Raw genomic sequence first — 13322 nt, forward strand, 5'->3', positions numbered from 1 at the left:
CAGTGCAGGCTTCCCCTGGAGTCCCTTGCTGGAACTTGTTCATTTCTCCTCGGCAGAGCTCTGGCTCTTCCTCAGCACAGGACTCCACGGCTCCTCTCCTCCCTCTGCTTGCCCTCTCAGCCTCCTCCTGCTGCTTCCTCAAGGCCTGGGCTCTCTGTGAGCCGGGCCAGGGCCTGGGGGGCTGGGACTTGGGCTTCGCCTTCTCCTCCTCCGTGCCTGCAGTCCTCTGGTGCACACAGGTACCTGGACACAGCCACTGTCCTGGGACTGACCCGGGCCCCACAAGCCCTTTATATACCCCCCAGCCGGGGCGGGGCTCTGCCATGTCACAATGGACTTTGGGCACCGCAAGGTCCCGCGTCACCACGGCCCCTGACGCACCGTGCCTGTGTCACAAAGGCCACCCTGACACCCCGTGCCTGTGTCACAAAGGCCACCCTGGCACCCCGTGCCTGTGTCACAAAGGCCACCCTGTCACCCCGTGCCTGTGTCACAAAGGCCACCCCGGCACCCCGTGCCTGTGTCACAAAGGCCACCCCGGCACCCCTTCAACAGCCCAAGGCACCAGGAGCGGCCTGGAGCAGCCCAGGCCTTGGGGGATTGCAGCCCCTTCTTCTGAGCCGCTCCTTCAAATGATCAGGAGTGGCTGGGGCCAAGTGAAGGTGCAAAAGGAGACCGTGTGTGTCTTCGTTTGAAAGACAGGGGCCTGCTAAGGGAGGCAGGAGGCTCCTTTGCAATGGAAAATGTAAACCCCCTCCCTCCCAATTATTATCCCTTTGAAAGGCACTCTCTGGCAAAGATAGGAGGACAGGAAGAACAGTTTGTGCTGCTTTTGCGTGAATTGCTATTTGGTGAGCAGGGAAGAAGCCCCCCATGGAAATGATTTTACTGAGAGGAGCTGCTAAGCGAGAGTTGCCTCTGTGCCAAGCAAAATCCAAGAGCTGGCTAGCTGTGGGAACTGACTACCTATTAAAGCATTTAAAAAGCTGCATCCACCTCTGTGAGATTGACATTTTGCAGACAGGCAAGCCCGGGAAATCTCTCTCTTGCTTCCACCTTTGAGGAGGTACCCGGCTGCCGGTCGGGCCGGGCCCCGCTGCACTGCGGCCCTTGCAGTCGTGCTGACAGTGGCCACAACAATCCTTAAAGCTTCAGGGTCCCCTGACACCCGGGCAACCGAGGAGGAAATTAAAGGAGCGGGTTCGCTGGAGTCCCCAAAACCAACTGGAATAGGAAAATCAAGTAGGGATGAGGCCCATAAAGCCTGCGCAGCACAGGAGCAAAGTGCAAAGACCAGGCCTAGGGGCAGACACAACAATATCTAGGGGAGGTGTGAGGGCGCAGTCTGAGGGCATGGGTGCAGACACAGACTGGGGTTAGAAAGATGCAAAATACTGCGACAAATTGCAACCAATCAGGGGAGAGATACGGGAAGATTCTAGAAACATAACTTTCAGTGGGGTGACTTGATGAACGTATGAATTGCCATCAAGCCTTTGGCAAGTGCTTCCCAAGGCTTGAACTCAAAGCCTGCTGCTTCAGGGCTGAAGCCTTTCTGGCCCTGTGTCCCAGAAGGGCTGAATCGCACAGGCTCGGCCTGGCGGGGCCGGGCTGGCCCCAGCAGTGACCGGGTGGGGACGGGAGGCTGCGGGACCCCGGCTGAGGCTGGGCCGGACCACGGCTGCTCACACCTTGCTGAGCCTAAGCCGTGCCCCGCTGCCGGCCCCCACTGAGCTGGAGTCCGCTGGGCTCCGGGAGGAGCTCCGGGTGGGTCCAGGCCCCCTCGGCCACGGCCTGTGCAGCACACGGTAATTGAAAGAAATTGGCCAGGAGACAAGACTCCTGTTTGATGCCTTTATTAGAATTCAGCTCTTGGGGTGTGGGGGGCCCAAGGGATTGCTCGCATCACAGTGACCACACTGTCAGCTCCAAAGAGGAGACACAATCCAGCTTTGCAGCACACACTGCAGAGCTGGGGCTTCCATCCTCATGAGAGTAGTCAGGGACCTGTCGATCTGGTTCACTGTCTAGGGCTGTCAGTCCTTTCCAGTCCTCTTAGGTCATGGTGATGCAGGAAGATGGTTTCTAAGCAGGTTTAGGTGATGCAGGGAGATGATCTTGCATCATAGCTTGCTCAAATACGTTTCCTTGTCCTTTTATTCCTCTGTTAGCTCGTTGTTTTGGTGTCCTGCATGCCTTAGTTTGCATATTACTCGGTTACACAGCTTCCTGGGAGTTTCCTTGTTCTAGTGTGGCAGTGACCATGGGAGTTGCCTCCTTCTGTGGCATACCTTTCTAATGGGTTGCTTTTGTTAGTTGGATTTAGCCCCCATGGGAGCAGCTCTGTTACAAGGCAGCAGGGAAGTAAGGGGAAAGGGTACAGGAATGTCTCATAAGAACCTTTAAAACACTTCAGAAACTGGTAAGTAATTAACATTACTAATAACCATCGGAGTAAACAAGGGGTACAAGGTTTACAAATGGGATAAGAACATTAACTGTACCTAACTAAACACAGTATTTTATCCGGGGTGGATTTCTTGAGAGATTTTATTCATGACATGTGCCTGCAAGGATGCGGCACCTCTCTGAGCTGGGGGAGAGGCCAGGGCTGCACAGGGGGATGTTGTTGGCAGCTCCATGAGGACGCTCTGGGACGCTGCCCTGGGGTGTCCAGCGCAGTGGGGATGGATCAGCCCCTGCTCTGCTGCTCCTTCCCATCTCCCCCAGGGACCTTGCAGAGCCCCAGCCATGCTGTTTGCCCCCAGCCTGCCCACGGCCAGCCTGGGGCTGCTCACGGGGGTTTTCTGTGCTGAGCTTTGGCCTGGCCGTGTTCTTGAGAGAGCCTGGGCAAGGAGCCTGGAGCCCCCAGGCCCTGCCCTGAGGCGTCAGCGCTGCCCCAGCAGTGCCCATGGCCTGTCCCTGCTGCAGCCCCGGCACTGCCACCCCCAGGGCTGTGCCCGGCCCCGAGAGCACTCAGGCCCTGCAGCAACACCAGGGCCAGGAGGGCAGCGGGGCAGTGGCACGGGAGCAGCACTGGCAACACCAAGTGCTGCTGCTCCTGGGCACAGCTGCTGTGCCAGCACTGATCTGCCCCAGCTCTGCACACGGACACTGCTGCTGCAGCTCCAGAGAAGGGAACAAAAGGGGGATCTCAGGAGAAAACTTTGCTGTGAGATCCTTTCGTTCCTTTAAAGTCACCAAGAGCCCCTCATTGACATTGTGTCCACAGGGAAAGTGGGGAGAATCCAAAAGAGAAATGGCACAAAAAATTTCATTTTATTTTGGACAATTTAAAATAGTAAAACAAAGAAAAAGAACCTCCAAAATGAAACCACCAAGACGTATCAAAGATGACCTTTATTACAAGTCATTTGCAGGAATTGGTTTGCAGTTAAATGTTTCTGAAACCATCCAGTGATCATTCTCCACACTGCAGCCTTGAGCTCCTGGTTCCTCAGGCTGTAGATGAGGGGGTTCAGGACTGGAGGCACCACCGAGTACAGAACTGACACTGCCAGATCCAGAGATGGGGAGGAGATGGAGGGAGGCTTCAGGTGAGCAAATATGATAGTGATGAAGAACAGGAAGACTACAGCCAGGTGAGGGAGGCAGGTGGAAAAGGCTTTGTGCTGTCCCTGCTCAGAGGGGATCCTCAGCACAGCCCTGAAGATCTGCACATAGGAGAAAACAATGAACACAAAACAGCCGAGTGCTAAACAGGCACTAACAGCAAGAATCCCAAGTTCCCTGAGGTTTGTGTGTGAACAGGAGAGCTTGAGGATCTGTGGGATTTCACAGAAGAACTGGCCCAGGGCATTGCCATGGCACAGGGGCAGGGAAAATGTATTGGCTGTGTGCAGCAGTGAATAGAGAAAGCCACTGGCCCAGGCAGCTGCTGCCATGTGGGCACAAGCTCTGCTGCCCAGGAGGGTCCCGTAGTGCAGGGGTTTGCAGATGGACACGTAGCGGTCGTAGCACATGATGGTCAGCAGGGAAAACTCTGCTGAGATGAAAAAAGCAAAAAAAAATACTTGTGCAGCACATCCTGTGTAGGAGATGTGTCTGGTGTCCCAGAGGGAATTGTGCATGGCTTTGGGCACAGTGGTGCAGATGGAGCCCAGGTCAGTGAGGGCCGGGTTGAGCAGGAAGAAGAACATGGGGCTGTGCAGGTGGTGGCTGCAGGCTACGGCGCTGATGATGAGGCCGTTGCCCAGGAGGGCAGCCAGGGAGATGCCCAGGAAGAGGCAGAAGTGCAGGAGCTGCAGCTGCCGCGTGTCTGCCAATGCCAGCAGGAGGAAGTGGCTGATGGAGCTGCTGTTGGACATTTGCTGTGGCTGCACATGGGGACCTGTTCATGAAGAAAAAGAGCAGTGACAAATCAGGAGAGGCTGGGAGTCACCCAGCCTTGTTCCTGCTCTGGGAAAACTTCACCCAGGTCCCTGCCTGAGCTCCAGCTGTGCTGAGTGTGCCAGGAGCAGCCAGGCCTGTGCCTGGGGGCTCTCCAGGAGCCATCCCTGCCCTGCTGCCCTGGGTTTGTGGCCATGCAGGAGAGGGACAAGGCTGGAAATTCAGGGTATATTCAGGGGAATCACTTCTAATGCAGAAGGGCTTGGTAGCATTTGCACAACACTTGTAAAGGAAAGAGGTGGTAGGAGTTTGTTTTAGGAATTCTTTTCCTACCCACAAATCATTCCGGGTTCTCTGAGGTCAGAAATCTCCAGCATTTCTGCTGCACTCAGAATTTCCCACTGAGAGATGTGAGAGGCAAAGGATTCCCTGTGGCTTAGGGAAGGTGAGGGTCTGGATGGGCTTGTTCCCAACTGCCCTGGGTTTGCACCTTTGGCTGGAATCAGAGCACAGTCACACTCCTGTGTCACCCTGGCATAAACCAGGCCCTGCCCAGAGCAGAGGGATCCCTGAATGTCTCACCCTCTCTAAAGGTCTCTGGGCAAGGTCTCAGCACCCCCCTCTGCCAAGGACACTCACGGCTCCCTTGGCAGAGCCAACAGCATTTCCTCAGCTGTGGCATCTCTGCCCTTCCCCGTGGGACATTCAGGGAACTCTGAGAGGCTCTGGCACAGATTTGCAGCCAGGAGGGCAGCTCAGAGCTTGGAAGGACACAGCAAGGAGATCCCCAGGTGTGCCCATGATGGGATCTCAGGGAGGGGGCTCAGCTCATTCCCCTTTCCCATGGACTGCTTTGCCCACAGCCCCACAGGTCACAGGGAAGCTGGGACACCCCATTCCCATGGACACACCTGCCTGGCAGCAATCCCAAGGGCAGGGCCTGACTCAGCTGCTGCAGATGCCAGAGCCTCCCTGAGAGCCCCAGATAACAATGACAATATCAGAGCAGTGCATTTAGGCCGTTTAGGAGGCTCCCAGCAGAGAGACTGAGCACCCAAACTTACAATTCTGACATCTCTGTAAATGTTCCAACACTACTTTGCTGTTCCTGGTGTGTCCCTTTCAACTCAGAATGTTCTGTGATTCTGGGATTACAATTCCTCTTCTGCTTCTCTCATCCCCCTGTTGTCAATAATCAAAAGAGAAAAATAACCTTCTGCAAGAGTGTTAGAAGAGTAAAGAAAAAACAGCTTTATTGGAAACTTCCAGGTGTCCCAGTAGGGATGAGGCACACCCAGCCCCTTATTTCAGCAATTTGTTAAGATTAATTAATTAGGATATTTAACAGAAACATTCAATAGGAGATTCAGCTGCCCCAGTTACACACCCCTGGGTCAACCCATTGGAGTAGGTCCAAGGGTTTCTTTGCCCCACTTTTTGTTATGACTGCTCACATTCTGGTTGCAAAACAAAATGCTCTTCTTGTAGCTCCTCTTTCTGATGATAAGACAATATGGTATTTCAGAAATGCATTTAGAAGGGCAGTTTATTGTTCTAAAATCTAAGAGAAAGGATAGGAAACACAGTAGAGTTAATTAAGGATAATGGTTATATAAGTATATACTAGTAGTTTCACAGAGTTAATTAAGGATTATAATATTATAACTATATAATAATAGTTTACAGATCTAAAAAATTATTAAAGATATATAAAAAGCAAAAATCTTTTTGTCATCATCTCAACTTTTCCACCCTACTTAAAGAAAGAAATTGAAAACAGTCTCAGGAAAGCTCCTGATCTTTACATCAATTCCAGTCTCACCTTCTTTTGGGAAGTGTCCTCTGGAGCTGTGGCCAGGCTGGACTGGAGCTGGGAGCAGCCCTGCCCCACACAGCCCCTCTCAGCAGCAGCCCCTGCCCTGCTCAGGGTGGCTCCTTCCCCCCACAGCTTCTCCCCAGCGCTGGGAGCAGCTCCCTGGGCCGGCTGAGAGCTGTCCCTGGCAGGCAGCAGAGTCCCTGCCCCAGCACAGCGCCCTGGGCTGCAGGACCCTGCTCTGCAGGACAGCCCTGGGCACCCCTGGCTGCTCTGCACAAGGGACAGGCAGAGAATGTACTCACAGAGTCTGTAGGCACTGGCATGTTCCAGCTTGAGGAGATGCCTCCAGGAGCTGCAGCTGCATTGTCCTGCAGCCAGAGGCTTCCTGTGTCAAGGGCTGGCAGGGATTCTGCCCCAGGCACTTCTCAGCCCCTTCCCAGCCCTGACTGATTGAAGCTCTCTGTGCCTCTGGGCTGTGCCCAGGGTGGCTGCAGGCAGTGCCCCAGCCCTGCTGGGCTGGCAGAAGAGCTGCTCAGCAAGAGAAATGTGCTTTTGAAGCTCTTCTTGGTTTCCAGGAGCTGCCTCTGTGCCGGGAGCCTGGCCCAGCTCAGCAGCACAGACACAGCAGCAGGACTTTAATGAGCCTCTTGGGGCTTTGTGCTGAGGCCCTGAACATCAGTCCCTGACAGGGAGGGGAAGAAAGCTCTCAAGAACTCCAAGTTAGAATCCAACTCCAAAGTTTCTTTCACTTTTAATTGGTCCCACTGAGGGACATGACTGAGAAAGTGTCCCCAGGCCCCAGGCAGAGCAGAGAACTGGAGGCACTGATGACAGCTGGGGACAAAGAGAAGCCAAGGCTTGGTGCCCTGGGCCACAGCAGCCAATGCTGTGCCAGCAAGGGCTGTGAGGAGACACCTTGTCCTGAGGCCCTGGGGCCTCCTGGCACAGCCCCAGCAAGGCTGGCCACTGTCACCCCCTTGGCCTGCCCTCAGCATCCCCCCTAGCCCACATGCCAGTGGCCTCAGGGATCTGCTGGAAGGAGTCCCTGGGGAGCCTTGCTCAGGAATGGCCCTGGGGGCTCCTTCATGCTCCCAGGGACTGCAGCTTTTTCAAAGGACTTTGGCTTTTGCCTTGGAGTCTCTGAGAGCTTTGTGCAATCCTGGCCTCCAATTATCTGCTGTAATTAGTCCCTTGAGAGCCTCTGTCAGTAACAACACTCAGTGGGGCTCATTAATGCTTCAAGGTACTTCAGGTTCTTAAGGCACTTTCCTTTTTCCTTCCCACACTGAGTCTCTGAGAAGTTTGTGCAATCCTGGCCCCAATTATCTGCTTTAATGAGTCCCTTGGGAGCTTTGCATTGACACTCAGTGGGGCTCATCAATACTTTGAGATACTCAGAGCATTTTCAGCTACTTTGGATTTTCCTTCCCACACTGAGTCTCTGGGAGGTTTTTGTGCAATCCTGGCCTCCAGTTCTGTCCTCCAAGGAGTCCATGAGGAGCCTGTGTTTGGGATGGACCTCAGTGGCACCCATTAATGCCTCAAGAAACTTTGGGTGTTTCCTCTGACTTGGATTCCTGGAAAGGTTTGTGCAATCTCCTCTCAGGCCCTGAGGTTCTAGGGCTCAGCTCCAAATGCACCACGGGACTCATTAGGATCAAGCAAATCCTAACAAACCATGGCTGTGCCTTGATTTCCCTCTGGTCTGGTGCTGTTCTCAGGAAAGTTTCCTACAATAGTTCTGGAGAAATAGTTCTAAGAGCTTCTAAGAAATATGTATTCCTATTATAAAGGGTGTCTTTTATTCCTGTTCTCTTTAGAGCAGAGGTGATTGCAGCATTCAGTGATGGATATTGATCCAGGGTCTCTCCTAAGGAGGTCTGGCCAGGTCAGAGAAGCTGTGCCTTGAGGTCTGACCCAGTGGGGACAACCTTGCTCCACATTCCCCAGCCCCATCCTGTCTCTCCTCACTCCCCTGGGACCTGCTTTGCTCACAGAACTGGCTGCACTCAGGCAAAGAGGGGTTTTCCTTCTTTGATTTTAGCAATCTAAAACTGCTGAGTTTCCCCATTGTCACGATCCGCAAGGTGGGATTCGTGATGTGGTTCTTTTAGCCGGTCTTAGAGTACAAAAGATTATCAGCAAACCAAGGACTTAAACAAGAAAACACAGTTTATTGAGTGCTCATCAGCACTAATACGCGATAGAGGGAAAGAAAAGAGAAAGCAAAGCATAAGGAAAAGAGAGTAAGGGGATTATAGCTACCAACGTTGAAGTCCACTCAGCCGTCCAACGACGCAGAGTCTTCTGTCCGTTGGGGAGATCTCAAAGGAAGGTGAGTTTGGGGTATAATTTTATAGTCTTTTGCAAAGCGAGGGGTGCAGGGCCAAAACCAGAGGAGATTGATGATCATTGTGATGAAATTCCATTGCGCAGGGAGCAGGTGTAGGGTACAGAGCGATCCATGTCTTGCAAGTCTTTGCTCACCAGCAGGAACAAGGACAAGGTGTTGTGGAAAACCCATTGCACAGGGTACCAGGCACAAGCCTCTGCTCACCAGCAGGAATGAGAGCCATGAGTCGTGGAAAACCCGTTACGCAGGTTACCAAGCCTCTGCTCACCAGCAGGAACGAGAGCAGTGTACCGTGCAACCACCTGCAAACAATCACTGAGCAAACATCCACCTCAGCTAGGCCCAAAGCCCCAAACCAAGTCCCTTGTGATATTCAGGGTCTCAGTCTCTGTCCTTGAGACAGTTGTGAGACAGATGAGGGAATCTTCGGACCGTCTCTTACACCACCCCGTGGCTCACAATCGTCGAGGTCTTTCTGCACGATGTTGTAGTGCTGCTGCAGAATTCTTCTCTGAAGTCTTCAGGACTCGTTACAGTTGGTAGTATATCCCAGAAAAAACAGAGACAGGTAGTAGGGAAAAGATAAGGGACAGAAAAAGGAAAAGAGAAAACAAAAACAATAAGTAAATCAATATGCTGATTTCAAAGAAAAACTATTCCATATATATAATTTCAACTAAGACTTACATATTGGTTTCTTATCTTAAAACAAACAATAAATTATATTCTAAAATACACCATGATAAAATGATTAACCTCATAATCAGAATGTCAAATTATTAATTGTAGTGCCTGCATAATTCATCGAGTATCGATAACCTTAGGGGTATCAGCAACATGTAAAGTACCAATCATGTTGTGTGCATCCATTATGGAAGTCAATTGTGTCAACCGCTTCATCATTCTCCAATTCAGGATGTAGAACAAAACTAAGTAAAACTAAAACCAAGAGCACGATGATGGGATGACACAATTTGTTCAAAACACCTGTAGCAGTTGGTGACCACCCAAAAAGAGTGTCCCACCACTTGTGTTCAGCATCTTTCCTTACTCTTTCCAGAACACGATGTATTCCTTTCACATTGTGGTGAACCGTAACTAAGGTCTTTTGTCCATCCTTTTTGATCTTTTCCAAAATTTCGATTAAATCCTGGTGAAGCAACAATTGCCTTACCAGAGTAAAGTTCATTCCAATTGGAGCAGGCACTAAACGATGAATCAAAGTGTAATTATACTGCAAAAGATAATATGAAGTAACTGGAGCTAAATAAGAAAAGTCACAACCTATAATCTCAGTAAAATTACATACACAAAAATTTGAATGATTCTTAGTATCCACTACTATGTTTTCTACAAGCATACTATCACAAGCAGTTCTCAAGCATACACATCCATTGCCTACATACACAAGCACTGTTTCAGAAGTGTCATTAGGATGGATTTCAAAATGACAGATATTCTGTTCTGTGTCTAAACAAATGTCTTGAGCTTTGATTGCATTACTTTCACAGATAAACCCTTGTTGTTCCCGGACAATACAATTTTCCAAACCAACAGTTTGCCATTTCCCACCAATCTGACGGGCCCATTCCCTATGCTCTAAAGGATAGAGAACAGCTCCGTCATGATTCAGCCCCAATGCAATGATAGGAAAGATTGAATGTACTGAAGCATTACGTATTGTCAACACAAAAGCTGTGGCTGTGTTTGTGATGGGATCGTAGGTAAAATTTACCAAATTCCACCAAGATTGAAATTCTTTTTCAAAATCATTGGCATTGTCCCAGACTATTTTCCGAATCTCAGTGGGAAAGGTGCCTTCTTCACCCTCTCTGATAATTGATGCAGCAACTGACTGCATCCACAACTGGGCTTGAATACAGCTAAGAGCCAGAGAAACATTGTTTTGGGTAGCACTGAGTGCATCAATTATTAATTTGTGATCATCTACATTTACCCTTTCCCAATTTGGTAATATGTTTGATAGCAACCACTGTTGGGTTCCCAAAGCAGTTAAAGATGACCTCAGTGGTTGTTGTATTTTGGTCAAATCTTTAGTTGCAACAGCCAATTTATTCATCAATACTTCTGAATCAATACTATTCAAAATTCCTAGTCCTGATCCCACGACACCGGTTATATCTCTTGTCATCCGTTTGTGAAAAGGATTTCGCTTTCGCAACCAGGTTGTCCACCCCTCAAAGGAAGTTTGTAAAAAAGGTGAACAAGCTGGCTGAATCTCTGAGACATTGTTTTGCATTAGTAATTTAACCTGTTTGATAGACCATGCTGGATTAAATAGCATTTGTTGTTGGCCAGTTTTCCTGATTACATAGGGTCCAATTTCAGAAATTTTTGGAGTCAATCTAATTGGTGGTTGTGTGGTAGGTAGTACAACCTGAACATTAAGCTCTCCCCAATATTTGGTATTGTTTTTACCGCACACGACTTTGGAGGACAATTGTACAGCCGTTAAATTCAGCCAACAATCTTGATTCCGAGTTTCACAAGATATAACCTGGCCACGAGATCCGGCAACTTGACTGTGTACAGGCTCAGTATGGGATCTGGTACTCAGTCTGCAGCGTATTGAAACATCATCACCTTGAGTTAACAGAAAAGAAGGGAAAACGTTAGTTTTACCATTCAGCACAAAAGGGGTATTTACACCATGGTATGTGATTATCACACTTAATATAGGCCTTGTTACAGCATTTATTTTAAATCTGTGAATTAAACCTGTAAATCCTGTTTGCCAAGTGCAGGTCACGTAAACTGGTCTGGTTAAGGTAAAATTGTACCAGCAGTCAGTGGGTTCATTTCTACAGAGCTTCGTGCTTTCGACATTGTTGGTGCTCGGATCTAGTGTGTAGTTTCCAATGTTCTTCTGACGGCAACACAATATGAGGGGATCATATTTGTCGCATTTCCAATCTTCTGTGGAACAAAGTTCTGCTGAAATATTAGGGTGCAAACTGCTTGTTAAATTCGGTTCAAGAAGGTTTCCGGCAATTGTAATGGTGGAGGCTTTTTCATAACGAGATTTTTCTATTTTCCTACATCCTATCTTAATTTCCTCCCCAATTGCTCCTGTTAGTATTCTAACCCAATCCTTTTGATCCCACTCCCAGTCACCCGGGCAGTACATTTCAGAGTTATGCAGTACTACAATTGCTAGATTTCGCTGATGGTCTCCAGGGTGATGTCCTATGGCATAGTTGCTGGTGACTGCTTCGGACCATGGCCACTCAGTCGAGTTTTGGCCATGATATTGCGGCAGGATGAAAAGAAGGATTAGTAGTGTTATCATGGCTTATTCAATTTTCATGTCCCTCGGAGTTCTTCTGTGAAAGTAAAAGAAACAACAGATTCTGCCACATTGGGGCAGGAGATTAAAATGAAGGAATTATCCAGCGTGTGTTTATCCGATGCTCCTTCCCCAGGGCATCAGATGCTACCCACGCATACTTGTTCAAGGGAACTTTCAGTATCAGTGGCACTTCCCCTACTGTGGGGAGGTCCACCAAAACCGGCTGACCAGGGTAGTGTGCTGGATTCTTAGAATCGTTTGGCCCCCATGGTGCAGGGATGATGTTAGGAGCTTTTGGGCAAAAGGCAGTGATTTTGGGACACCCATTCACCCCCCATCTATCATTTATAGTTTTGACAGCTTTCCATAATCGAACATCCCAATTCCCTTCATGTGGTTTCAGGAGTCGCTTAAGGAGACCATTGGTTCTTTCTACAATCCCATTAGCTTGAGGGTAGTAAGGGGTGTGAAAGGTCCATTTAATTCCCTCATCCTTTGCCCAATCTTGCACAACTTTAGCAGTGAAGTGAGAACCATTATCAGATTGAATCTCTTGTGGTTTTGGAAAAGTTCCAAACCATCCCTGCAAAGCCTTAACAGTGTTGTCACCAGTGGCTCTGTTAAAAGCATCAGCCTGAACTAACCCGGACACAATTTCTACCCCTACCAGCACAAAGTGTTTACCTCTTGACTGTTTGAAAGGGCCGATATAATCAACTTGCCATGCATCCCAAAGTCCTTTGCCTGTTCTTAAATGCAAAGGGTCATCTTTCAGAGGGTGTCTTTCCAGCCGCTTGCGGCATTGCTCACAGGCTGATATACATGTTTTGCACATTTCTCTGGTAACGGGCCACCCTCGAGCAAAAGCTTCTTTATACAGATCCTTTACACCTGTGTGTTGTCTTTTTACATGCAGCCACTCTAATAAGTGATCCCAGTCATCTGTAACAAGTTCCTCCTTTAGAGGACTTATTCTTGCCTGTTCATCAACTGCATTGTTCAGGTTACCAGCTAAATCTCCTTTTGTTTGATGTGAAGCCACCCAACCTACAGCAAAATTTCCTTGGGTTGCAATATTTAAAATTTCTTGCCATTTTTCCTTTTGCCATACTGGAATCCTATTTACTTCCCAATCATTTTGTTGCCAAAAAGAGAGCCACTCTGTGCATCCCTTAAACACAGCATAGGAGTCAGTGTAAATATAAACTACAGAGGTATTCTGTGCCTCTCGTTTGAAAACGCTCCAAACAGCTATTAATTCACCCACTTGAGCACTGCCTTCTCCTTCAGTAACTATTTGTTCACCTGAGGAAGTGTGGAGAGCTACTGCCCGGTACTTCCATACCTTCCCTTCTCGCTTGGCAGAAGCATCAGTGAACCAAGAGTTTGTTGATTTTTCGGGGGAGAAAGGAGGGGCTACCTTAATTACAGAAACAGGGTTTTCGTGGCCATCAGCCAAGCTCTCGGTTTCTTGTATGGCCAGATTTTTTATC

The 13322-nt window shown here is 49.2% G+C and overlaps 3 protein-coding genes across 3 annotated transcripts in view; 1 reads left to right on the plus strand and 2 right to left on the minus strand.

Moving 5' to 3' along the window:
* Positions 1–13322, plus strand: part of LOC147647258 (uncharacterized) — a 387407-nt gene that overhangs the window by 149810 nt on the left and 224275 nt on the right. Inside the window, exon 6 of the mRNA XM_086872454.1 lies at positions 6446–6475. Within this exon, the coding sequence (XP_086728580.1) occupies positions 6446–6475 (30 nt within the window). The remainder of the gene's footprint in view (positions 1–6445; positions 6476–13322) is intronic.
* Positions 3348–4328, minus strand: LOC147647264 (olfactory receptor 14J1-like). The gene has a single exon (XM_086872397.1). The coding sequence runs from the start codon at positions 4326–4328 to the stop codon at positions 3348–3350; it is 981 nt and encodes a 326-aa protein (XP_086728523.1).
* Positions 9349–11667, minus strand: LOC147647265 (uncharacterized). The gene has a single exon (XM_086872398.1). The coding sequence runs from the start codon at positions 11665–11667 to the stop codon at positions 9349–9351; it is 2319 nt and encodes a 772-aa protein (XP_086728524.1).

This window comes from Cyanistes caeruleus, unplaced genomic scaffold (assembly GCF_971803275.1).
Source record: "Cyanistes caeruleus unplaced genomic scaffold, bCyaCae1.hap1.1 HAP1_SCAFFOLD_65, whole genome shotgun sequence".
In the NCBI taxonomy this organism is placed as follows: domain Eukaryota; kingdom Metazoa; phylum Chordata; class Aves; order Passeriformes; family Paridae; genus Cyanistes; species Cyanistes caeruleus.